We start from the raw sequence: 26,828 nt of genomic DNA on the forward strand, positions 1-26,828 counted from the left end.
ATATATTTGTGAGGGGTTTTTCCCAGTTTCTGAAACATCAAGGTTAAATTAAAATATCTCAAAATTTACAAACTATGCATTCACCCTTATTTCCTCTACTTAATGACCCCAAAAGAAAAGCCAGTTTAGGAGTTTTATTTTTTATAATCTGAATTGTTTTCCATATTAGATTGAATGAGCAGAAGCAAAGAATTATTTGCCTTGTTTCTTGAGTTTCTTCAAAATTTACCTGATGTCTGCAATCTATTAAGCACGTATATAAAGCTATGGCAACAATTTTTCATGATAGAGCAAGGCAAGAAATGCTATTGGGAAATATTAGAGAAAGATATATTCTGAATATTAGAAAAAGACCCTGGCGATGGAGAACTATTTATCATGCTCCTGGAAGCCAAAAGAAAGCTGGAGTAGCCATACTTATATCAGACAAACTAGACTTTAAATTAAAGGCTGTAACAAGAGATGAAGAAGGGCATTATATAATAATCACAGGGTCTATCCACCAGGAAGAGCTAACTATTATAAATGTCTATGCGCCAAATACCTGAGCCCCCAGATATATAAAACAATTACTCATAAACATAAGCAACCTTATTGATAAGAATGTGGTCATTGCAGGGGACTTTAACACCCCACTTACAGAAATGGATAGATCATCTAGACACACAGTCAATAAAGAAACAAGGGCCCTGAATGATACATTGGATCAGATGGACTTGACAGATATATTTAGAACTCTGCATCCCAAAGCAACAGAATATACTTTCTTCTCGAGTGCACATGGAACATTCTCCAAGATAGATCATATACTGGGTCACAAAACAGCCCTTCATAAGTTTACAAGAATTGAAATTATACCATGCATACTTTCAGACCACAATGCTATGAAGCTTGAAATCAACCACAGGAAAAAGTCTGGAAAACCTCCAAAAGCATGGAGGTTAAAGAACACCCTACTAACGAATGAGTGGGTCAACCAGGCAATTAGAGAAGAAATTAAAACATATATGGAAACAAACGAAAATGAAAATACAACAATCCAAACGCTCTGGGATGCAGCGAAGGCAGTCCTGAGAGGAAAATACATTGCAATCCAGGCCTATCTCAAGAAACAAGAAAAATCCCAAATACAAAATCTAACAGCACACCTAAAGGAAATAGAAGCAGAACAGCAAAGGCAGCCTAAACCCAGCAGAAGAAGAGAAATAATAAAGATCAGAGCAGAAATAAACAATATAGAATCTAAAAAAACTGTAGAGCAGATCAACGAAACCAAGAGTTGGTTTTTTGAAAAAATAAACAAAATTGACAAACCTCTAGCCAGGCTTCTCAAAAAGAAAAGGGAGATGACCCAAATAGATAAAATCATGAATGAAAATGGAATGATTACAACCAATCCCTCAGAGATACAAACAATTATCAGGGAATACTATGAAAAATTATATGCCAGCAAATTGGACAACCTGGAAGAAATGGACAAATTTCTAAACACCCACACTCTTCCAAAACTCAATCAGGAGGAAATAGAAAGCTTGAACAGACCCATAACCAGCGAAGAAATTGAATCGGTTATCAAAAATCTCCCAACAAATAAGAGTCCAGGACCAGATGGCTTCCCAGGGGAGTTCTACCAGACATTTAAAGCAGAGATAATACCTATCCTTCTCAAGCTATTCCAAGAAATAGAAAGGGAAGGAAAACTTCCAGACTCATTCTATGAAGCCAGTATTACTTTGATTCCTAAACCAGACAGAGACCCAGTAAAAAAAGAGAACTACAGGCCAATATCCCTGATGAATATGGATGCAAAAATTCTTAATAAGATACTAGCAAATCGAATTCAACAGCATATAAAAAGAATTATTCACCATGATCAAGTGGGATTCATTCCTGGGATGCAGGGCTGGTTCAACATTCGCAAATCGATCAACGTGATACATCACATTAACAAAAAAAAAGAGAAGAACCATATGATCCTGTCAATCGATGCAGAAAAGGCCTTTGACAAAATCCAGCACCCTTTCTTAATAAAAACCCTTGAGAAAGTCGGGATAGAAGGAACATACTTAAAGATCATAAAGGCCATTTATGAAAAGCCCACAGCTAACATCATCCTCAACGGGGAAAAACTGAGAGCTTTTTCCCTGAGATCAGGAACACGACAGGGATGCCCACTGTCACCGCTGCTGTTTAATATAGTGCTGGAAGTTCTAGCATCAGCAATCAGATAACAAAAGGAAATCAAAGGCATCAAAATTGGCAAAGATGAAGTCAAGCTTTCGCTTTTTGCAGATGACATGATATTATACATGGAAAATCCGATAGACTCCACCAAAAGTCTGCTAGAACTGATACATGAATTCAGCAAAGTTGCAGGATACAAAATCAATGTGCAGAAATCAGTTGCATTCTTATACACTAACAATGAAGCAACAGAAAGACAAATGAAGAAACTGATCCCATTCACAATTGCACCAAGAAGCATAAAATACCTAGGAATAAATCTAACCAAAGATGTAAAAGATCTGTATGCTGAAAACTATAGAAAGCTTATGCAGGTAATTGAAGAAGATATAAAGAAATGGAAAGACATTCCCTGCTCATGGATTGGAAGAATAAATATTGTCAAAATGTCAATACTACCCAAAGCTATCTACACATTCAATGCAATCCCAATCAAAATCGCACCAGCATTCTTCTCGAAACTAGAACAAGCAATCCTAAAATTCATATGGAACCACAAAAGGCCCCGAATAGCCAAAGTAATTTTGAAGAAGAAGACCAAAGCAGGAGGCATCACAATCCCAGACTTTAGCCTCTACTACAAAGCTGTCATCATCAAGACAGCATGGTATTGGCACAAAAACAGACACATAGACCAATGGAATAGAATAGAAACCCCAGAACTAGACCCACAAACGTATGGCCAACTCATCTTTGACAAAGCAGGAAAGAACATCCAATGGGAAAAAGACAGTCTCTTTAACAAATGGTGCTGGGAGAACTGGACAGCAACATGCAGAAGGTTGAAAGTAGACCACTTTCTCACACCATTCACAAAAATAAACTCAAAATGGATAAAGGACCTGAATGTGAGACAGGAAACCATCAAAACCTTAGAGGAGAAAGCAGGAAAAGACCTCTCTGACCTCAGCCGTAGCAATCTCTTACTCGGCACATCCCCAAAGGCAAGGGAATTAAAAGCAAAAGTGAATTACTGGGACCTTATGAAGATAAAAAGCTGCTGCACAGCAAAGGAAACAACCAACAAAACTAAAAGGCAACCAACGGAATGGGAAAAGATATTTGCAAATGACACATCGGACAAAGGGCTAGTATCCAAAATCTATAAAGAGCTCATCAAACTCCACACCCGAAAAACAAATAACCCAGTGAAGAAATGGGCAGAAAACATGAATAGACACTTCTCTAAAGAAGACATCCGGATGGCCAACAGGCACATGAAAAGATGTTCAACGTCGCTCCTTATCAGGGAAATACAAATCAAAACCACACTCAGATACCACCTCACGCCAGTCAGAGTGGCCAAAATGAAGAAATCAGGAGACTATAGATGCTGGAGAGGATGTGGAGAAACAGGAACCCTCTTGCACTGTTGGTGGGAATGCAAATTGGTGCAGCCGCTCTGGAAAGCAGTGTGGAGGTTCCTCAGAAAATTAAAAATAGACCTACCCTATGACCCAGCAATAGCACTGCTAGGAATTTATCCAAGGGATACAGGAGTACTGATGCATAGGGGCACCTGTACCCCAATGTTTATAGCGGCACTCTCAACAATAGCCAAATTATGGAAAGAGCCTAAATGTCCATCAACTGATGAATGGATAAAGAAATTGTGGTTTATATACACAATGGAATACTACGTGGCAATGAGAAAGAATGAAATATGGCCTTTTGTAGCAACATGGATGGAACTGGAGAGTGTGATGCTAAGTGAAATAAGCCATACAGAGAAAGACAGATACCATATGGTTTCACTCTTATGTGGATCCTGAGAAACATAACAGAAACCCATGGGGGAGGGGAAGGAAAAAAAAAAAAAAGAGGTTAGAGTGGGAGAGAGCCAAAGCATTAGAGACTGTTAAAAACTGAGAACAAACTGAGGGTTGATGGGGGGTGGGAGGGAGGGCAGGGTGGGAGGGAGGGCAGGGTGGGTGATGGGTATTGAGGAGGGCACCTTTTGGGATGAGCACTGGGTGTTGTATGGAAACCAATTTGACAGTAAATTTCATATATTAAAAAATAAAAAAATAAAAAAAAATAAAAAAAAGAAAAAGACCCTGGCTTTCATCTAGGCTTGAGGGAATTGTAGAAAAGATTTTGCTTTTGAAGGATTCAGCTTGTGGTCATCTAAGGTTGGATAAAAGATTTATCCAAGATGTCCTTGATTACTAGGATAGGCAGTAGAGAAAGAAAAGATCTCTAATGAAAATGAACCCCAGATTGTGCCATTATGTTCTAATCTGATTTTCTGAAGTACGTCCACATGGAAATCATATGTGCTAAATGAAGCAAGTGGCCTGACCCTTTCAGGCTGTGGGCTGCAAGGCTTCCTACAACTAAAACTTCAAAAACTCAAAGTAGAAAAAATACTTGAAAAATGAAAAGTGAGCCTCTCTGGAAAAAAAATTTTCTCTAATTTCCAACTAAGAATCAAAGCACAATTGCATATTATTGCACAGCCAAGACCACTCAAGTGTAAAAAAATTCCCCAGTCCACTATTTTCAGAGAAGAAATTTCAGTTAAGATCCACAATACACTATGGGTGTGTGTGTGTGTGTGTGTGTGTGTGTGTATAGTATCATCCTAATGTTTTTCAGATTCTCAGATTAGTGGAATTCATTTTTTATCTATTAGCACCTATAAAAATCAGAAGGACACACTCTTATAGAACAGTGATGCACAGTTTGGAAATTCAAACATGATTAAATAAGTGAGTTAAGTGGACTCACCATCAAAGGTATAACATCTGAGATTTTTTTAACTTAATTTTGAAATATGTGAATGGGGAGATCTTTTCTCATTAAAATTTGGCAGATGCCAGTTGAAAGAAACATCCTTCTTTTATTTTTTCAAAGTTTTTTTTTTTTTTTTTTTTTTTTTTTTTATTTTTGGGACAGAGAGAGACAGAGCATGAACGGGGGAGGGGCAGAGAGAGAGGGAGACACAGAATCGGAAACAGGCTCCAGGCTCCGAGCCATCAGCCCAGAGCCTGACGCGGGGCTCGAACTCACGGACCGCGAGATCGTGACCTGGCTGAAGTCAGACGCTTAACTGACTGCGCCACCCAGGCGCCCCAAAACATCCTTCTTTTAAAGAGAGCCCTGTGAGAATTGATTGAAAAGGAAATTCCATTAAATATGAAAGAACCCAAATTGTTTTAAAACAATTATATTTTAGGGGCACCTGGGTGGCTTAGTCGGTTAAGCAACTAACTCCTGATTTTGGCTCAGGTCATGATCTCACAGTTCCTGAGATCAAGGCCCACACTGGGCTCTGTAACACAGCACCTGAAAGCCTGCTTGGAATTCTCTCTCTCTGCCCCTCCCCCACTTGTGCTCATGCATGAGCTTTCTCTCTCTCTCAAAATAAATAAATAAACTTTAAAAATTCTTTTAAAACTGTAATAAAACAATTATATTTTAACCTTAAATATATTTTACTTTACATGTATGATTCACAATACAGAGTAGAGGGGATTAGAATTTTAAACTTTTGGTTCTTTGTACTGTAACTCCCTGCCCTTTCCTAATTAGATATTTATTTTATTGTTTTACATTTCTGATTACTTTTTAAGCCTTGAAATGACTTCTAAATCTCTCCTCTACATCCTCATCTGACAGAATCTCTTCAAGCTCTGTTTTATAACATAAGAATATGAGTACTCTTACTGCTGTCTCTACCTTTTATCCCTCCCTTCCATATTGTACCCTATGTCAGCCACAGCGTCTATTTTTACATTGTCAAGATTACTAAATTTATGTTCCTTCTTGCAATATCATGATTGACCACAGGATGACTATAAACATTGAAAACCAACAAAAGCACTTGCCTTATAGGACTATGTAAATAGAAGTTTTTTCTTTCTTTCTTTCTTTCTTTCTTTCTTTCTTTCTTTCTTTCTTTCTTTCTTTCTTTCAAGTAGGCTTCATGCCCAGTGTGAAGCCCAATGTGGGGCTTGAACTCATGACCCTGAGATCAAGACCTGAACTGAGATCAAGAGTTGGATGTTTAACCAACTGAGCTGCCCAGGCTCCCCAATTTTCCTGGAGTTCCTAATTGCCATTTTTCTTTCACTGCATTTTTTATTTGTATCATGTTATATTCCCACCTATACCCCTTTACACATACACACTTGTACCTTTAAATTGTACCTGTGATTCTAGTGAGTTTTCCCCTTTCTGGAGACCTTTCTCTTAGAGTCATCATCCAATCCTGTTCCAATCTGGACTGAATATCTTTTAGGCATATTTCAGTACAATTATCCTGGATATCCATAGATTACTTTTCTAGCATCTACCATCTTTTGGATCCTATATCTTCCTTTGCTTAGGTACATTCTTCACTTTTTGAGGAAAAAATGCATAATAAGTCAAATTATCTGAGATCTTATGTGTCTGGATAGGTATTTATTTTGCCTTAACAGAGATTGACACTATGGTATCAATAGTATCAATCAACAGATTGAACTCTTCATTCTATTGTTGCTGATGAGAAATCTGATGTAAGTCTAATCCTCATTCCTTTAGAGGTTGCTTGTTTTTTCTTTTTGAAACCCTTTAGGATTTTCTCTTTATTGTTGATGTTTTGACACATCACAAGCATGTGTCTAGAGATAGATTCTTCTTGCCAGTCAGTGGTCCTTTTAATTTGAGGGTTTTTTTTTTTTTTTTCAGTTTTAGAAAACTTTCTTCTTTAAGTTTCTTTGATAAATTCTTCCCTTTATCTTTCTCCCTTTTTTTGGGGGGGAGGGACTGTTTTCTCTTTATTTGGCCTCTTACTGTGATGTTAGGACTCCATATTTTTGCTCTAAGTGTCTCTGATCTTTGCTCTCCTATTTTCAGTCTCTGACTTTTTCCTTTGCTCATGGGAAATTTACTTGATTTGATTTTTAGTGCTTCTGTTAAACTTTATAGGTTTTTAGCCACCATATGTTAATCTCTAAGAGTTTTTGTTTTGTTCTCTGGTTGTTCCTGTTTCATAACATCCTCTTCTGGTTTTATGGCTGCAGTACATTCAAATCTGTCTGATTACATCAACTAGAGTTTTTGTTGTTTGCTTTGGCTCATTTTGTTTTGTTTAGGTTCTCTCTTGTTTTATTTTGTTACTCTATAGTGAAATTTACAGTTTATTTATCTTAGGCATTCATTGTCTTTAATGCTGCAGGCAGGCTCTCTTCACATACTACAGATCTTTGGTTTTCTGTTCATACTTAAGAGAAAAGGAAGCGTAGGTGGTAGAGTTTTTCCCCTTTATTAACACAGAGATTTTTTCCAGCCATGTTCCTCTCCTGGGTGGGAATTACATAAGGAAACTTTTGGTGGTGCAGTGCTGGGACTCAGTTTAGAGTCAGCTGATTGGAAGCTAGCTTTCAAGCTAGAGCCTCCAAGTCTCAGAATAACTTGATCCAGTTTTTTGGTAACATTCTACACACTTCTGTTTTTCAGGTTACATATGTGCCTGTAGAAGTGCTACCTGGTACATCTGCCAATCTTGAACTTATTCCCCTTTTGTAGCCTTGCTTCTCAGTCATACCTTCTGACTCTGGGGCCAGAACCCTCTCCCTTTACAGTTTCATACATCATTTTCTGGACTGACTTCTCTGCCCATTTCATTGGTCAACTTGCCTTTATCTTTTTCCTAGATATTTATTGAAATCTCTCATCCATCGGTCACCACCAACACCCCCAGTTCTATCCCTCACCGTCTCTACGGTGAGGGATAGAAAAAATAAATAAATATTTTTATTTCAGTGGAATCTCAGGAGCAATGGGGGACAAACATAAATTTATGCCATCTTGAATCTCTCCAAGTTGGTTTTAGAAAAGCTACCAATTCAGTTTCCATTCTGAACTCTAGCAAATTTTAGATTGTTTCCACTGTATGGTTTTTTATTTATTTAGTATCTTCTCAGATAGAATGAAAACACAAGAGCCATAACTGTACATTCTATTTCATTTGTTTCTTCTATAGAGCCAGATACTCAACTGTAAGGAATTTTAAAATTTCAAATGTGAGTGTTGGGGTTTAAAGTAAACCCCTTTTCTCTAACTTTACTCTTGACTTTAATCCTTCTGTTTCTTTATCTCTGCTTGCCTTGGCCCCTATTTCTTGCCTAATCAACAACATTCACAAACTTTTGTTATAGTATGTTGTTTTAATTGTTCTATTTTATTGTTGTAGTTGTTTATCTCTTACTGTGCCTAATTTATAAATTAAACTATATTCATGCATATTTCAAATAACACAGATCTCAGCACATACATCTCCTAGTATGATCACAAACTACAAGAAAATAAAGGGGCACCTGGGTGGCTCAGTTGGTTAAGCATCTGACTCTTGATTTCAGCTCAGGTCATAATCCCGGGGTCGTGGGATTGAGCATGGAGCCTGCTCAAGATTCTCTCTGTCTCTCTGGGGCACCTGGCTGGCTCAGTCAGTTGAGCATCTGACTCTTGATTTCAGGTCATGATCCCAGGGTTGTGGGATCAAGCCTTGCATTGGGCTCTGTGCTAAATATGGAGCCTGCTTAAGATTCTCTTTCTCTCCCTCTTGCACCATTCCTCCACTCCCCCGTTTGTGTGCTCTCTCTCTCTCTCTCAAAAAAAATTGCTCTCTCCCTCTGCCCCTTACCCACACTAGCGCACTCACTCTCACTCTCTCTGTCTCCCTCAAAAAAATAATAAATAATAATAAAATGAAAATAACTTTATATTTCAAATTCCTAACCTTTGATAAATAAAACATGAGAACCTACGGATGGACCTACTGATGGTCGAATGAGAGCCTTATATATGTGGACAACTCCAGGTAAACCATCTTTAGCTTCTCCTTAGTGTATCTAGACCAGATGGCGTAGTCTGGATAGGTACTGAGATCCTCAGACCAATGAACCTTCACCCAAATTCATGCCTGGGGAAATGATATCTTTCTCAGCCACTGGTTGGGTAGTTAATATCATATGAGTTTAAGTACTTTCTTGTCCAGGGTCGCCTGGGTAACTCCAACTCTTGATTTTGGCTCAGGTCATGATCTCACAGTTCATGAATCTGAGCCCTACATGGGGCTAATAGGACAGAGCCTGCTTGGGATTCTCGCTCTCCCTCCCTCTCTTTGATCCTCACTTTTTGTCACTCTCTCTCCAAATAAATAAACTGAAAAAAATTTTTTCTTGTCCATATGTCAGAAAATATGAGATCTAAACAGGACGAGATACACTAGAAGAATTTCACAACCTTTCTAACAGGCCGCAATAGTATGGATGGGGGAGCCGTCCTTAAGGGTTGCAGCCGTTTCGGGGCTTTGACTTCTGATTATTTTTGTGCAGTAGCTCTCATTAATGAAGTCCATTCTTGGCTTTGCCTGATCATTTTTCTTGGGTGATGTACAGTTTTATACATAAGCATTTTTTAATGAATCAAGGATTTTCTTCCTATTTTTTTGCAAGATAAACTTGGAAGGATTAGAACTTCTAGGGTGAAATGTCAGACTAAAAATTTCTTTTTATGATGTGTTCTGCTTATTTTCTCCCTGATTTTAGGAGCTGGGAATCCAAAGTGCACAATTGCAATTGTTTTGGGAAGAACTAAAAATACCTCTGCAGCCAGGTAATAAAATAATTGTGATTGAAAAATTTATTTGGGAATAAGAACTACTCTTTCTACCCACATAATTTACTTAAAATGCACCATTTAGAATTACAAATCATAATAATATAAAGCATATTATGAGATTAATGTCACATTTGTGTTTCACAATTGTTTTGCTGTAAGATTATATCTAGGAAACATTTTAGGGAGTGTTTCTATGCATTCTTTAATGTGGAATTTCCTGTATTAAAAAGTGTTGCTGAATCCTCAAATCTGTTTGGGTCAGATTATGAGACATATAGAAATTTTCAGAACTGTCTGTAAGTAATTAAGTGATTATATATTTAGATCAAAGGCGATAGTCTTGCAACATTTGATACTGTATATCAGTTCCTAGTTTCCACTCTGAGCAATGAGAAGCCTCAATCAAATAACTTTAACTTATTTTCAACTTATCACTGTTATTGTTCCCAAATACAGCCTGCATCCAACTGTGCCTGATGTATGCCTTTTACACAATTCCCATTCCAGACATCATTGCTTACATGATTACGTGGTAACAACAACAAAAAAATGACAGTTGCAACTCCACCTAGCATCTGTTTTATTTTTCCACATGGCAAACTTTTCCTAACATCTGCTTTTCTTTAACCAGATACAAACAACACACCATGGTTCTTGTTCCTATCAACACACCTGGAGTAGAAATAATAAGGCCTTTGTCAGTTTTTGGCTATATGGGTAAGTACTCAACCAAGATAAGCATGCATTAGCTAGCAGGAAGACAGGAATATGCAGTAACACTGAAGGTAACAGCATTGTAATATAGGAAATGTGTTCTTAGAAATCCTTTGGTGCTGACAACTATCTTAATATAAATGCCAGTGGGGGGGGGGTAATATATATGTGTGTGTGTGTGTATGTGTGTATATATATATATATACACACATATATATATATACATATATATGTATATATATACATATATATACACACACATATATATATACATATATATACACATACACACACACGCATATATATATATACACACATACATACATACATAAATGTCAGTGGAACTCAGAATAGAGCAAATAAAGAAAGCTAATACAGCACTGGACCTCACTTTGTTTACTTTTGAGAAAGGGTAGATTGTATTCAAGGAACAGTAACTCTGGCTGCTATTCATCCCTTTGTCATCCAGCAAAATGGACTAACGAAATAGACTTAGAAAAATTAAATCTACATAATCCACAATGAAATTCACTTTTATCTTCAAGTTTAGCTTTCTTAACTAATCAAACTGCAAGGGCTATTAATAAGCAATGAGTTCTGGAGCACCTGGGTGGCTCAGTCAGTTAACCATCTGACTCTTGTTTTCATCTCAGGTCATGATCTCACGGTTCGTGGGTTCAAGTCCTGCATTGGGCTCTGCGCTGGCAGCGTGGAGCCTGCTTGGGATTCCCTGTCTCCCCTCACCCTCACAAAATAAACAAATAAACATTTTTTTAAAATCTACTTTTTTTTTTTTTTTAATTTTTTTTGGCGTTTATTTCTGAGAGACAGAGAGAGACAGAGCATGAGCATGGGAGGGGCAGAGAGAGGAGGAGACACAGAATCAGAAGCAGGCTCCAGGCTCTGAGCTGTCAGCACGGAGCCCGACACGGGGCTTGAACTCACAAACCGCGAGATCATGACCAGAGCCAAAGTCGGATGCTTAACCAACTGAGCCACCCTAAAATTTAGGCACCCCTAAAATGTACTTTAAAAAATAAGCAATGAGTTTTGATTGATTTGAATGCAAAACTTTTCCATTCTTCTGTGCTTGGGTGGAATTTCTAAGAAGCAAGGATACTTTTGTTTCTGGCCACCCAGCTCAAGCTCATGTTCGTTGTTGCCTTGCTGCTCAGGTAATTCACTCAGCAAGTATTTATTGAGGGCCGACCAGTGTTCTAGGTGCTTAGAATACATTAGTGAGCACAATAGGTTAGGATCTCTGATCTCATAGAGCTTACATGTTAGGGGAAAGAGACAGGTGATAACTACAAACATGTAAATAAGTAAATTATAGCAAGTTAGCAGGTCATAAATGCTATGGAAAAGTTTATTGAACCTCAGGCTCTGTGGTGACCCTGGCTTTCTCTTTATTGTTGAATATGGCTAATAAAAATGTTCAAGTAGCAGATGAAAGACTTAGAGTTTTAGAGAACATTTGGCATCACCTTCCATAGGATGCACCCACAGATTAAGTGTCGTTTGCAAGAAGGTGATGAACAAGTTCACTGGAGCAAATTGTGAATGGGAATTTGTTGGGTTGCAGAGCAATAGCCTGAAGACCCCCCAAAATGGATTTATAATTTAGGTTGCCTGGAAATAACCTCCACTTCAGAGCCTGTGTTTGAATTTGCAGTGAGACAAATTCACCAGCACCTCTCCAACTCCCCATGCCCAAGGCCAAAAGAAACAATTGTAGAGAAGGTTGATTATTAATGTGTATTCTGACAGGAAAAGGGTGTGGAGTTAGCATGAGATTATCTCCAGAACCAGGGGTTGGGGAGGCAGTAAGGAAGGGTGGGCGGTGTGACGTAGACAAGAGTGTGAATGTGTTCCCATTCTCTGTCAAATGCCAGCATTTCCCAGAGGCAAACACATAGTGAACAAGCCTGGACTGGGAGAATACATACCTCAAGGCCCAGTCTGTGCTGAGCCTGTTCTGTCCCTTTGAGCAGGCTCTTTGCATGTCCGGGCATTGGTTTACACAATGATAAAATAAGAAACCTGAATCACATTACTCACTTTCGACTTTTGAACTATTGGAAGCTTTTTTTTTTTTTTTCCAAGCATAATTTTCTGTGGAAGGCCATACATAAAAAAAGTCTCAGAAAAGAAGCAATAATCAAACAATAATGATCTGATTGGATGTATGAAAATGCCTTCCCTTCTAGTAACTCTACAACTTCAGAGAATGAGTTTGAAAACCTCTGGATCAAATGATTTCTAAAATCTCTTCGAAGCGGAACAGTTGAGTTTTCTGGGTTCTAGGGTGCTAGGGGTTCAGAGCTCAAGATCTACCTAGGAATATCTGTGACATATGAGGCTTTTAACTTGGACTTCTTTTGAGTAATTATTAATTACATATGAGTATTTTTTGGTCAACCCATTTTGATCTTCAAAATTATATTTTCTATTTTATAGATTATTTACATGGAGGACATTTTGAGATCCATTTTAATCAAGTACGAGTTCCTGCCACCAATATAATATTAGGTGAGATAACTTTGGAAAAATGATTCTCCAGTACTGTGTACTAAAATATTTTCAGGTCTAAATCTGGAAAAGATATGAAGTCTACCTTAATTTAGGTATTTTTCCCTCTTAGATACCTTTCCCTCTTACCCTATTTGTAAGAGAACATTTTTCCATTTGGTGGATTTTCTTACATGGAATAATGTTTTATTTAAGTGTTTGATATGGTTTTATATATCACATTAATTGAAAACCTAGCTAACTACAAAAAATACACAATTCAGAGCGACACACTGTTTCCTAAAATATGGTCTTCAGGCCTCTACTTGTTTTAAGAAAACCTCACAGTACTTTCTGAATTTAAGTCTTACATATAAACACATTAGAATCATAAATAACTTTGCATACTGAATACCTGGAATGACTTGACCCTCTTGCTTATTGGAATCCTACCCAACCTTCAGAGAACATCTCAAGTGGTACCTCTTTCAGAAAGGTTTTTGTGTTCTTCACCCCATCCACTCAATAAACCCCTGCTGCCTGCCGAGTCCTGAGGATACAAGCTCTCTTTCCTTTGCCTTTCTTTGTTCTCCTCCATATCCCTTATCCTTAGCATCCTTGACCCCGCTTCTAGATTCCGAACTCCTAGTGAAGGGACTGTGTCTTATTTACCTTTGTAACCATTACAGCATTTATAAAACAGCATATGCATAGTTGGTACTCAGGAGACATTCTTAAATTGGATTAAAATGTTTAATGATTGTGGTTTAAAAAACATAGAGATCAGAGGGGCACATGCACCCCAATGTTTATAGCAACACTATCAACAATAGCCAAATTATGAAAAGAACCTAAATGTCCATCGACTGATGAATGGATAAAGAAGATGTTGTACCTATATACAGTGGATTATTACTCAGCAATCAAAAAGAATGAAATCTCAACATTTGCAACAACATGGATGGAACTAGAGTGTATTATGCTAATGAAGTAAGGCAAAGAAAGACAAATATCATATGATTTCACTCATAGGTGGAATTTAAGAAACACAACAAATGGACATAGGGGAAAGGAAGGAAAAATTTAAAAACAAAACAAAACAGGGAGGCAAGCCATAAGAGACTCTTAAATACAGAAAACAAACTGACAGTTGTTGGCAGGGAGAAGGGTGGGAGTATGGGCCAGAAGGGTGGTGGGCGTTAAGGAGGGCACTTGTTGGGATGAGCACTGGCTGTTATATGTAAGTGATGAACTACTAAATTCTTCTGAAACCAATACTACACTATATGTTAACTAACTTGGATTTAAATTAAAAACAAAAAAAAAAAAAAGATTTTCTAGTACCCCTCTCCCCACAAAAAAAAGTTCTACAAATAATGAACATTATTACAGAACTTTTTTCCTACCAGAATGCCATTTTCATTGAGGGCAGTTCATCATTTTCTCAACATTTATTTAAATAACACAGTAAATGGCTGTGGTCACTTTCATGTTCTTCTTTCTTTCTTATAGGTGTAGGCAGAGGATTTGAAATCGCCCAAGGCCGCCTTGGACCTGGTAGAATCCACCACTGTATGAGAATAGTAGGTCTGGCAGAACGTGCTTTGCAGATCATGTGTGAACGGGCAACACAAAGGGTGGCCTTTAACAAGAAACTGTTTTCACATGTAAGGATGATTACTTACTTGAGTTTATTGTAGCCCCGTGCGCTACTGACCTTGAAACAAAATAGCATTACTTGTTCATAGAGAGATCTCCTCTACATAAATAAGATGGGTTTTTTCCCCCAGAAAGTATATTTATGTCTGTACTTAAATATAGTCTGATGGAGATCTTTAGCTTTGTGAAAGATTAAATAATTCCTAAAGTGCTTCAACACCTCAGTGCAAACAGTATGGACATTTCCTTCAACTTTCTCAGATTCTTGCTCTCTAGAGAACCTGGTACATTAACACTTCTCTGTAGAGAAGGCTGTCGTAAAGAAGAAGGATTGGCCTTGTTCTTTGGCTTTCTGGAGGGAGTACGTGAGGAAATATAGGAAAATAACCTAAAGCTCAGTAAAAGGAGAGAGATCAAAAAATGGAATGGACTGCCATTCTTTGCCTTTCTTTGTTTTCCTCCACATCCCTTATCCTTAGCTTCCTTGCCCCCGCTTCTAGATTCCGAACTCCTAGGAAGTCTAGGAAGTGAGTTCCCTGTCACTGGAAAACTGCAAGTAGAAATGGGATCAGTATTTGGTGGGATGTTCATGATTTTTTGAATTCCCAACTATAAATTGTGTACCGCTAAGTCTGTTGTTTACAAAGCAGAGTAAACAAGTTACATGTGAGCAGTATAGTCAGAATTAGAGAATATTTATCAAGAGGGAAAAGAAGCTGTCATTCCAACTTCCTTGGAAAACTTTGTAAGAGAAGTGGGATATTCAAATCATCTCCCAAAAACCCTTGTAACTTTTAAGGCAAGAAAAATTATTTTTTACATATTCAGTACTTAGGATGCTAACGGTTTAGTGGGGTGGTAGAATTGTGTTTGTGTTTGCTGGACACGTGTGTTTTAGTACTTTGGTCCCCTTGTCAAGTGCATTTGTGAGCATCTTTTAAAATTTCGTAGTATATATTTTTTTTAAATTCCTGTAGGCTATGTTTGCTTTTTGTGATATTATTCAGCATATCTGTAATTTAGTTGTAACACAGTTTTATGGGAAAATACAGCCTAATTTATGGTGCACACCTGGGAGTAATCTGTGGGGAACCCTTTCAATATATGGTGAGGGCAAGGGTTCAGCTGTTGGATGGACACTGTAGGAGAAAGTAAGGCATGAACTTTTGGGGTTGTGGATACAACCCCGTGCTGCTCTGTGTATGAGCTAAAGAGTTGCTCGTGGCATCAATATCACTTCCTACATACACTTTTCTCTTTTCAAGATTGCCACCCAAACCCCGGAGCAGGATGGAGGGCGGGCACAGCGAGGTTGCCCCACAGACCTCTTAAACACATAAAAGCACTCTGCTTAAGTTTTATGAGAGATGTTTTTAACACTGTATCAGAGGGAGATTTCCCTCCTGCTTTTTGTAGGTTAATGTATCAAGCAGAACAAGCCCCAGCTTTTCAAAAATATGCCTCCCTTCACTGGAAACTTCTTGCACTTGGCACAAAGAAAATAATCTGGCAGAAGCAAAAGAGATGTGGAGGCATATCATAAACAAATATCTGAGCCAGATTTTTTTTCAATTTGTGAAAGTAACATTCCATTTCCATGAATTTGGAGATTCTTTCCAGCTGCCTTCTAAATTATTCCAGGCACTAAAGCAAAAAGTTCTGTATCAAAATTCTGTTTTAGTAAATAAATGTGACAACTCCTTAGAGCACTCAGTTTCTATCCACTTAATGCTTTTAAGCAAATCTAGGGTCTATAGAGACCCGGCTGAGAACACTTTCCTTTATTCCAAAGCTAAGAAATAAATGTATTTGTGGTCTGTTCATGAAGTTATAATCACCCAGCTTTACAGCCATCAAAAATATACTCACTTACCACTGGGCCTTGTTTGAAATTGTTAATGCAGAGCCTGGTTTCAACCTCTAGGGAGTCATCCGATAGAAATATACTGGTGACACACAAATGTAATTTAAAATTTTCTATCAACTACATTTTGTAAAAGTAAAAAGAAACAGATGAAACTGATATTTGTAATATATCTTATTTGACTCACTATATCCAAAATGTTATCATTTCAACATGAAATATAAAAGTATTAATAAGGTATTTTACTTTCTTTTTAAAAAAATACCCATTTTTCTAAATTGGTTGTAGATTTCACACTTGTAATGCATCTCAATTCAGACTAGGCATATTTCAAATGCTCATAGCCACATGTGGTTAGTAGCAGCTACCATATTGAACATCTCTGTTTTAGGGAAACTGATCAAATAGCCACTCTTTAAGAAATGTACTAGCACAAACATAACCAAGCATAAAAATGACTGTGGAAGGTTAACGTGGCTCAAATAATTGTACTGTAATTGGCTGCTGGTCAAACTTGACAAATATGGTTCTCTACTGTAAACAGCAGTTCTATGACTAGGATTGGGAACAACAACAAAAACCCATATGGTTAACCAGAAGCATTTGTTATTGTCTACTGAGTTTCAGTGCTGAATTCTCAATGTTTGCTTGCTTGTGGGATTTATGATAAGTTTTGATCCCCCTATTCTCCACTCACCTCCCACTTCTCTTCGAAGTTTTTACCAATGGAGAAAACTTACTAAGACAATTAAGAAACAAGTACCAACTTTTTTTAATTAAAATTTTTATTTTGAGGTCATCATAGATGCACATACAGATGTAAGAAATAATACAGAGAGATCCCTTATTCCCTTTCCTAAGTTTCCCCCAATGGTAAGTAACATCTTGCCAAACTAGACTACAAAGTCAGAACCAGGATATTGTCATTGATATAGTCCAGATCTAGAACATTTCCATCATTGGGGCCCCTGCGTGGCTTAGTCGGTTGAGAATCCAACTCTTGATTTTGGCTCTGGTCATGATCTCACAGTTCATGAGTTCAAGCCCCACATCAAGCTCTGTACTGACAGTGTGGATCCTTCTTGGGATTCTCTCTCTGCCCCTCTGTGCACGCTCTCTGTAAATAACTTAAAAAAAAATTTACATTGCCATAAGGATCCCTCATCTTGTCCTTTCATGGCCATACCCACTTCCTCATTTCTTATCCTCACCTCCTCATTAACCCCTGACAACCTTTAATCTCTTCTTCATTTTTATAATTCTATCATTCCAAGAATGGAATCATATAGTATATAAACTTTTGGGGTTGGTTTTTTTTCACTCTGCATAATTCTTGGAGATTCATCCAGGTTATGTGTATCAATAGTTGGTTCCTTTTTATGTCTGGGTAGTATTCTTTGGTATGGATTCTCACAGTTTAACTGTTTACCTGATGAGGCACATCTGGGTTGTTTCCCATCTGTGGCTGATACAATCAGAGCAGCTATAAACATTCATGTACAGGTGTTTGTGTGAACATAAGTCTTTTCTTTCTCTGGGATTAATGCCCAAGAATGCTGGGTCATGTGGTAGTAGCATGTTTCGTTTTTAAAGAAACCAGCAAACTCTTTTCCAGAGTGACTATACTGTTTTTCATTTTCACCAGCTGTGTAGTAATGATCCAGTTTCTCCACATCCCCACCAGCATATGGTGTTGTCACTGTTTTATTTTTAATTTTCTTTTAGCCATCCAATAAGTTTATTATAGTAATAACTCATTGTGGTTTTCATTTATATTTTCCTAATGGCTAGTCATGTTTGAACATCTTTCATGTGACTATTTTCCATCTTATATCCTCGTTGATTCATGTCTTATGCTCATGCTCTTCCTGGATTTTGTGTGTGTGTGTGTTTTGCTTTTTAATTGCTGAATTTGGAGAGTTCTTCATATTTTCTAGCTATTCCATCGCTAAATATTGACTTGCAAATATTTTCTCTGTCTCTGTAGCTTATCTTTTCATCTTTTCATCCCCTTAACAGGGTCTTTCACAGACCAAAATTGTTTCATTCTGATGGGCTCTAATTTGTCAGTTTTCCTTTTATGGATCGTGTTTTTAGTCTCAAGTCTAGGAACACTTTGCCTCGCCCTAGATCCTGATGATTTTCTTCTATAATTTTTTTCTATGAATCTGCAATCTATTTTGAGTTAATTTTTGTATAAGGTATATGAGAATTAGGTCAAGGTTTATTTCTTTGCCTATGGATGTCCACGTGCTCAGCGCCATTTGTTGAAAAGGCTAGCTTTCCTTAATGGAATTGTTTTACATCATTCTCAAAAATTAGGCATATTTGTGTGGGTCTATTTCTGGTTCTCTGGTGTATTCTTTTATCTATGTCTGCCCCTCTGCCAATACCACGCAGTCTTGATTACCATAGTTACATAATTAATCTTAAAATCAGGATGGCTAATTCATCTCACTTTATTCTCTTCAAAATTCTAGTTCCTTTGCCTTTCCATATGAACTTAGAATAATTTTGTCTATGGCTTCAAAAAATCCTCCTGAGATTTTGATAGGAATTGTGTTAAACCTATATATCAGTTTAGGAAGAAATGACATCTTTATTATGTTGTGTCTTCTAATCTATGAACACAGTATGTCTCTCCACTTTATTTAGCTTTTCTTTGATTCTTGCTATCATCTATGTGTAGTTTTTAGCATACAAATCCTATACATTTTGTTATATTTACATCTAAGTATTTTAGTTTTTTGAGTGATTACAAATGATATTGTGCTTTTAATTTTGGTGTCCATGTGTTCATTAATGGTATATATAAATATAATTGATTTGTGTCTGTTTATCTTAAAATTCAGTGACCTTTCCAAACTCACTTATTAGTTTTGTAGATTGGGTGGGTTTTTTGTTTGTTGTTTTGTAGACCATGGTGTCATCTCCAAGTACGAGAAAGTTTTAATTCTTCCTTTCAGATATGTATATATTTTATTTCCTTTTCTGGCTTCATATCACTGGCTAGAACCTCTAACACTTTATTGAATAAGAAAGGAGAGAGTGTATATCCTTGCCTTGTTCTCAATCTTAGGGGAACATTAAGTAATAATGTTAGCTATAGGTTTTTTTAATGTTTATTTATTTTTGACAGAGAGAGAGACAGAGCACGAGTAGGGGAGGGTCAGAGAGAGAGGGACACACAGAATCCGAAGCAGGGTCCAGGCTCTGAGCTGGCAGCACAGAGCCCGACGCGGGGCTCTAACCCACGGACCGCGTCATGACCTGAGCCAAAGTGGGATGCTTAACCGACTGAGCCACCCAGGTGCTCCAAGCCATAGGTTTTTTTTTTTAGATATTCTTCATTGAGTTCCCCTCTGTAATTAGTTTTCTGAGAATTTTTATCTTTTATCATGAATGAATGGACTTTTGTGAAATGATTTTTCTGCATTGATTTATATGATCATGTGATTTTTCTGCTTTAGCCTTTTTAAGATGGTAGAGTGCATTAATTGATTTTCAAATACTGAGCCAGCTTTCCATCCTTGAAATAATCCCAACTTTGCAATGGTGTATAATTCTTTTTTATATATTGCTGAATTCTACTTGCTAATGTTCTGTTAAGGATTTCTGAACGTGGAGTCATGAGGGATATTGGTCAGTAGTTTTTTGTTTTGTTTTGTTTTTGTACTGTCTTTATCTGATTTTGATATTAGGATAATACTGTGTTTACAAAGTGATGTGGGAAGTTTTCCCATCTCTTTTACTTTCTGGAAGAGATTGTCTCGATTGGTGTTAATTCATCTTTAAACATTTGGTAAGAGTTCTCTAATGAACCCATTGGGCCTGGAGATTTGGGTCCGGGAGGTAGCTTTTTTGAAGATTGATTTCCTTAATAGTTATAGGGCTATTCAACTTATCTGTTTTATATTGAATGAATTGTGGGTGGTTGTGTTTTTTGAAGAAGCGGTCCATTTTATCTAAGCTGTCAAGTTTGTTGTTTAGAGATGTTCATAATATTCTCCTGTTACCCTATTGATGTCTGCAGGGTCTTTAGTGACATATCCCCCGTTTCATTCCTGACATTGGCAATTTGTGCCTACTTTTTCCTTTGTCAGTCTTGTTAGAGGCCTGTTGCTCTTAATGATCTTTTCAAAGAATATAAAATATATTATTAATACATAAAACTATCCAATATAATTGTTATATTAGGGTTTAACATTAACAGGATCTTTGTTTTATTGATTTTCTCTCTTTTTTTTAATTTTACTGATTTCTGCTCTTTATTATATACTTTCTTTTGCTTTCTTTGGATTCATTTTGCTCTTTTATTTTGGTTCTTGAGGCCATAGCATGGATTATTAATTTGAGACTTTTCCTCTTTTCTAATGTATGTTTTTAGTGCTATAAATTTCCCTCAGTGCTGCTTTACCTGTGTCCCACAGATTGTGATATATTGTGTTTTCATGTCAAATTCAGCTCAGTGTCTTTTTCAATTTCCTTTGAGATTCTTCTTTAACACATGAATTATTTAAAGGTATGTTACTTAGTTTCCAGCGTTTGGAGATTTTCCGGTTCCTCTGTTCTTAATTTCTAGTTTGATCCCATTGCGGTTATAAACAAAGTCTGTATTATTCCATTTCTTTCAGATTTGTTGAGATTTGTTTTATGGCTCAGGATATGATTTATCTTATTATATGTTTGAGGACACTTGAAAAGAATGTGTGCTCTGTTGTTGGGTGGAACAAAAAAAAAAAAGCATATAGTTAAGGGAAACAAAGAGGTAAAACTGCCCATATTCACATTGCTTGGTAGTGTTGTTAAATTGCTGTATATTCTTGCGGATTTTCTGTCCAGTTGTTCTCAGTAGTTGAGAGAGGGGTGTTAAAGTCTCCAACAAGGATTGTGGATTGGTTTACTGCTCCTTTGGTTTCTATCAGGTTTTTGTTTTATATATACATATTCAGCAGCTCCACTGTTTGATGCATATACATTTAGAATTTGCCCTTTTATCATTGTATAATAACCCTCTACGTCTTTGGTGATTTTCTTTGTTCAGAGTCTGCTTTATATGATACTAATATAGCTGTTTCTACTTTCATTTGATTGTTTCTATACTATATATTTTTTATTATTTTTGCTTTCATCTTACTTATATCATTATATATGAAGTGAATTTCTTCTAGATGGCATTTAGGTGGGTCATGTTTTTCAGTCCACTCTATCAGTCTTTGTCTTAAGTCTGCCATTTAATTTTTTTGTTCTGTTTTTCATTTCTGTTTTCTTTTTCCTGATTCCTTTAGATTAAGTTACCATTTTTAGAATTCCATTTTGATTTATCTGTAGTGTTTCTGAGTGTACCCACACACTGAGGCATGTGTGCAGAGCACATAAACAACTTGACTGAGTTCTTAAAAGCCATAAACTACTGAAACTCACTGAAGGTGAGATAGATAACCATAGTATTCTGCAACTAGTAAAGCAGTTGAATTCATAGTTTAAACTCTGCTGAAATAAGAAATCATCAGGCCCAGATGGTATCACTGGTAAATGCTACTAAACAGGTAAAGAAGAAATAACACCAATTCTCTGCAGTCTTTTCCAGAAAGAAGTAGAGGACACTCGCCAACTCATTTTGAGGCCAGAATTGCCCTAATCCAAAACCAGATAAGAACAAACTAGACTAATATAGATGCAAAAACCTATTAGGAAATAAAGTCCAGCAATATATAAAAAGAATAGTATACCACAACCAAGTAAGGTTTATCCCAGGAATGCAAGGCTGATTCATACTCAATTACTAAGAAAATAATTATTGTAATCTGCCATGTTAGCCTGAAAAATAAAAAGCACGTAATCATGTCAACTGATCCAGAAAAGCACTTGACAAAATTCAGCATGTATTCATGATGTAAACTCTCAGCAAACTAGGAATAGAAAGGAATTTATTCAGCCCAGTGCAGAGCATCTGAAAAATTAATGATGGAAGACTAAATGCTTTTCCCCCAAGATTGGGAACAAAGCAAGGATGTTTACTCTCACTACTCATATTTATCATCATAGAGGAAGTCCTAGCCAATGCAGTGAGTCAAAAAAAAAAAAAAAAAAAAGCATATAGTTAAGGGAAACAAAGAGGTAAAACTGCCCATATTCACAAACAACATGATTATTAGAAAATCCCGAGGGATCTACCAAACAAAACAACCTTCCTAGAACTGTGTTGAGCAAAGTCATGAGATATAAGATCAACACATAAAATCCATTTTTTGAACAACTGGAATGAACTAGAAACTGAAATTCAAAAAATACTATTTACAATAGACTTTTAAAACACAGATCAAACAAAACATATATAGTATCCAAATGCTAAAAATTATAAAATTGATAAAAGAAATCAAAGGAAACCTAAATATGGAGAAATACTGTGTCCATGCACTGTTAAACTAATAGTAAAGACATCAGCTGTCTTCAAATTGATTTATAGATTTAATGTAATCCTAATCTGAATCCCAGCAGGACTTTTTTTGTAGATATCAGCACCTGGTCCTAAAAATTATACAAAATGCAAAGAAACTAAACTAACCAAAACAATTTGAAAAAGAAGAAAGTTGGAGGAATACGGTCACTACCTGATCTAAAAACTTACTGTAAACTACAACAACCATGACTCTGTGGTATTAGCAGGGGGAAAGACACATAGATCTTTGGAACAGAACTGAGTTCAGAAATAATCTCATAAAAATATGGGTCAAATGATTTTTTATATAGGTGCAAAGGTAGTTCATGGGGAAAGGTTAATCTTTATAGTAAATGGTATTGGAAAGGTTGAACATTTATAGGCAAAAAAAAAAAAAAAAAAAAAAAAATGAACCTTGTCCTAAAGCTTATACCTCACGTAAAATTTAACTCTAAATGTATTATCGATCTAAATGTAAAAGGTAAAACTAGAACACTTCTATTTAAAAAAAAAACAAAAACAAAAAAACCTTTGTGTCCTGGGATTAGGCAAAATGTTTTTAGACATGCACCAAAAGAGCAACCATAAGAAAAAAATTGACAAATTGGACATCATTTAAATTAATCACATTTGTCCTTTGAAAAGTTACTATTAAGAAAATGAAAATGCTACAGACTGGGAGAAGATATTTGCAAACTGCCCATCTGACAACTGACTTGTATCCTTAATAAAGAACTTAATAAAGAATAAACAGCAGTAAGAAAACAATCCAATTTTAGACGTGGGCAAATGACATGAACAGACATGCCATCAAAGCAGATATATAGATGGCAAATAAGCACATCAAGAGGTGATCCACATTATTAGTCATAGAGAAATGCAAACTTAAACTACCATGTAAGAGCTCTGCTCACTGTTAAAATGACTAATGTTAAAAACAACAACAACAACAACAAGTGCTGATGGTTTTGAGAGCAGTTGGAACTATTATTAACTGCTGGTGGGAATGCAAAATGGTACAGCCAGTCTGGAAAACTGACAGCTTCCTATAAGCATTTACCAGATGATCTAATAATTCCATTCTCTACATCTGCTTTAAAAAATGCAAAGTATAGTCTTACAAAAACCTGTATGCACATGGTTATAGAAGCTCTGCTAATAATCACCAAAAACTAGAAACCACCCAAATATCCGTCAGCAGGTGAATGGATAAACAAACTGGTACATCCCTGCAATGGAATACTACTCATTCATAAAAAGGAATGGACAGTTGGTACACAGAACTTGGTCAATGACACTCAAAAGCATTATGCGGAATGAAAGTAGCCAGTCTCTAAAGAATACATGCTACATGATTCCATTTGTATGACATTCTGAAAAAGCCAAAACTATAATAACTGAGAATTGATCAGTGGTTGTGAGAGTTTAGGGGTTGGGGAGGGTGTGACTAAAGAAGGGCATCAGCTTTAAGGGGAGATGGAATTGTTCTAGATCTTGATTGTGGCTACACCAGTCTATAGGTGGGGTACAACTGATAGAACTGTTCACCAAAGGTAAAGGTCATTGTTACTAAATAACAACACAACCAAGGACTATTATTGCACCTTCCCCACACTGAAATTGTCCTGGGAATTATCTCGATTATAATCTGGTCCACCATCAGACATTATCCAAGTTTCAATGAGATTATGAGATTAGCATTCAGGAGGGCCAGTGAGGAGTGTTTTAGCAATAAGACGGTTGCTCAATTCAGCCATCTTGACTTTAGACATTAAGATATCCAAAATAAATTATTTTTCTGAGCAAATAAAATTTCTTTCTAAAATCTAACAATGTTAATTGTAGCATTCCACAAGTATGTGGTTGCCTGGTATATATCAGATAAGTCAAGTCTTCCATTAAAAAATAATAGAAGGGAAACAAAAATATAAAAACAGGGAAGGGGACAAAACCTAAGAGACTCTTAAATATGAAGAACAAACAGGTTGTGGGAGGGGGTGGGCTAAGTGGGTAAAGGGCATTAAGGAATCTACTCCTGAAATCGTTGTACTATATGCTAATTTGGATGTAAATTTAAAAAAAAATTAAAAATAAAGTAAAATAAAAATAGAGTAAGGCTTGGGAACAGTCAATGGCCTGGAGTATTTTACCAAACTACAAAGTTCTATTGGATGTGGACTCACAACTTATCCACTCCTCCTTTTTTGTTGCCCTTTGCTCCCCCCTGCAGGAGGTTGTGGCTCACTGGATTGCTAAAAGCCGCATTGCCATTGAGAAGATACGTTTGTTGACCCTGAAAGCTGCCCACAGCATTGACACTCTAGGCAGCACTGGTGCTAAGAAGGAGGTGAGGCCCCTTGGACCACCATCTGCCAAGGCTTCTTCAGTTTCTTTCACCCACTGGGCATTTCAGGTTTTATGGTACCCTGATGGCACTCAGAATATTGGAAGTTTCCATGTGATTTTGGTTTCAAGATTATAGATACAGGTCACTTGCTAGTTTTCCTTTCACTTGCCTGTTTTAGGGAATGATTTTCAGGGTGCAGAATATCTTCAGTATTCTTGAGATGCAACGGGAAGAGGGAAATGCTAGACTACACAGACTTGGAATTGTACGCAGTATGTCACTTTCTGCTAGCCATGTGGCCTTGGGCAAAGTATCTGATCTTTCTGCCTGTGGCCTAGGGTTTAGCGAAGAGTGGCAAAGATGACACAGAATGTGTAGCACTTTGCTACCACATAGTGAATGTTTCATAAGAGACTCCTTTCATTCCCTGCTTTATGTTTCTGGCTTACATGGAGTAAGAACGTGATCGTTTAATTCTAAAAGCCAATAAAATTGGTAAAAGAGAACTCATTAGTGAAGACTCTTGAATTCTTTTTTTTTTTTTTTAACTTTTTTTTTTTTTTTTTAAGTAGGCTCCACACCCAACATGGGGCTTGAACTCACAACCCTGAGATTAAGAGTTGCATGCTCTGAGCCAAACAGGTGCCCCTTGAATTCTTTTTTATGATCCCTAAGGTGATGAATGTGATTTATCAGCTGCCTTAAATCCTTTTGGAAACAATCAACTTACAAATAATAAAATATGATTTGGAAAAGATCTCTCATTCCAGAATGTATTGATTGCAATATGGCCATTAGTGGCATTACAACGGATCTCTTTGATGGATGCCAACAAAGATCCTGTTTCAGTGATGAATTAATGTGGGAAAGTTCCCTTGTCTCATTTCACAAAGAAAATACAGATTATATAAAATTCTGCCACATTGTATATTGTCGAAGAGAGAAACCTTCTTATATCTTGCTTATGCAGATTGCAATGATTAAAGTGGCTGCCCCTCGGGCCGTCTGCAAAATTATTGACCGGGCGATCCAAGTGTGTGGAGGCGCGGGTGTTTCCCAGGACTACCCTCTGGCTACCATGTGAGTAGATGTCACTTAGTAATCGTCTTCATCTGACAGGCTTGGAATGGGACTAGAAATCTATAGCTGCCTCGACACTAACTGTTTAAGAAGAAAATACAGACACTAAAAGTATAGTTCAAAGCTAAATGAGGTAATATAGGTGCAATAAATGGTTGCTCTTAGGATCACAATTATTTCACTGGGCACATTGGGGCTCGTGGACTAGCGAGGAAATGGCATAGGGGTTCACCCTGAAACCAGTAGGATCACACAGGATCACAGATGGCAAAGGGAGCCCAGAGCTGGGCGTGAGTATGTCCTTAGGTCTGTTTGCCACGTCCGCAGGGATGCCTCAGGCCAGCGACCATCTCAGG

General features: G+C 37.0%; 1 protein-coding gene and 1 long non-coding RNA gene across 2 annotated transcripts in view; one reads left to right on the forward strand and one right to left on the reverse strand.

The window, feature by feature from the left end:
- The window catches only part of ACAD11 (acyl-CoA dehydrogenase family member 11), a 94,787-nt gene that overhangs the window by 67,224 nt on the left and 735 nt on the right, over positions 1-26,828 (forward strand). The window contains exons 14-19 of the mRNA XM_019436507.2: positions 9,783-9,849; positions 10,487-10,572; positions 13,030-13,101; positions 14,593-14,747; positions 25,276-25,392; positions 26,363-26,472. Coding sequence (XP_019292052.2) covers positions 9,783-9,849; positions 10,487-10,572; positions 13,030-13,101; positions 14,593-14,747; positions 25,276-25,392; positions 26,363-26,472 — 607 coding nt within the window. The remainder of the gene's footprint in view (positions 1-9,782; positions 9,850-10,486; positions 10,573-13,029; positions 13,102-14,592; positions 14,748-25,275; positions 25,393-26,362; positions 26,473-26,828) is intronic.
- Positions 16,926-26,828, reverse strand: part of LOC128777324 (uncharacterized) — a 29,889-nt gene continuing 19,986 nt past the window's right edge. Inside the window, exon 7 of the long non-coding RNA XR_008422591.1 lies at positions 16,926-17,730. This is a non-coding gene — a long non-coding RNA (uncharacterized LOC128777324). The remainder of the gene's footprint in view (positions 17,731-26,828) is intronic.

This window comes from Panthera pardus, unplaced genomic scaffold (genome assembly GCF_024362965.1).
Source record: "Panthera pardus isolate Hobbes unplaced genomic scaffold, ASM2436296v1 HiC_scaffold_16, whole genome shotgun sequence".
Classification (NCBI taxonomy): domain Eukaryota; kingdom Metazoa; phylum Chordata; class Mammalia; order Carnivora; family Felidae; genus Panthera; species Panthera pardus.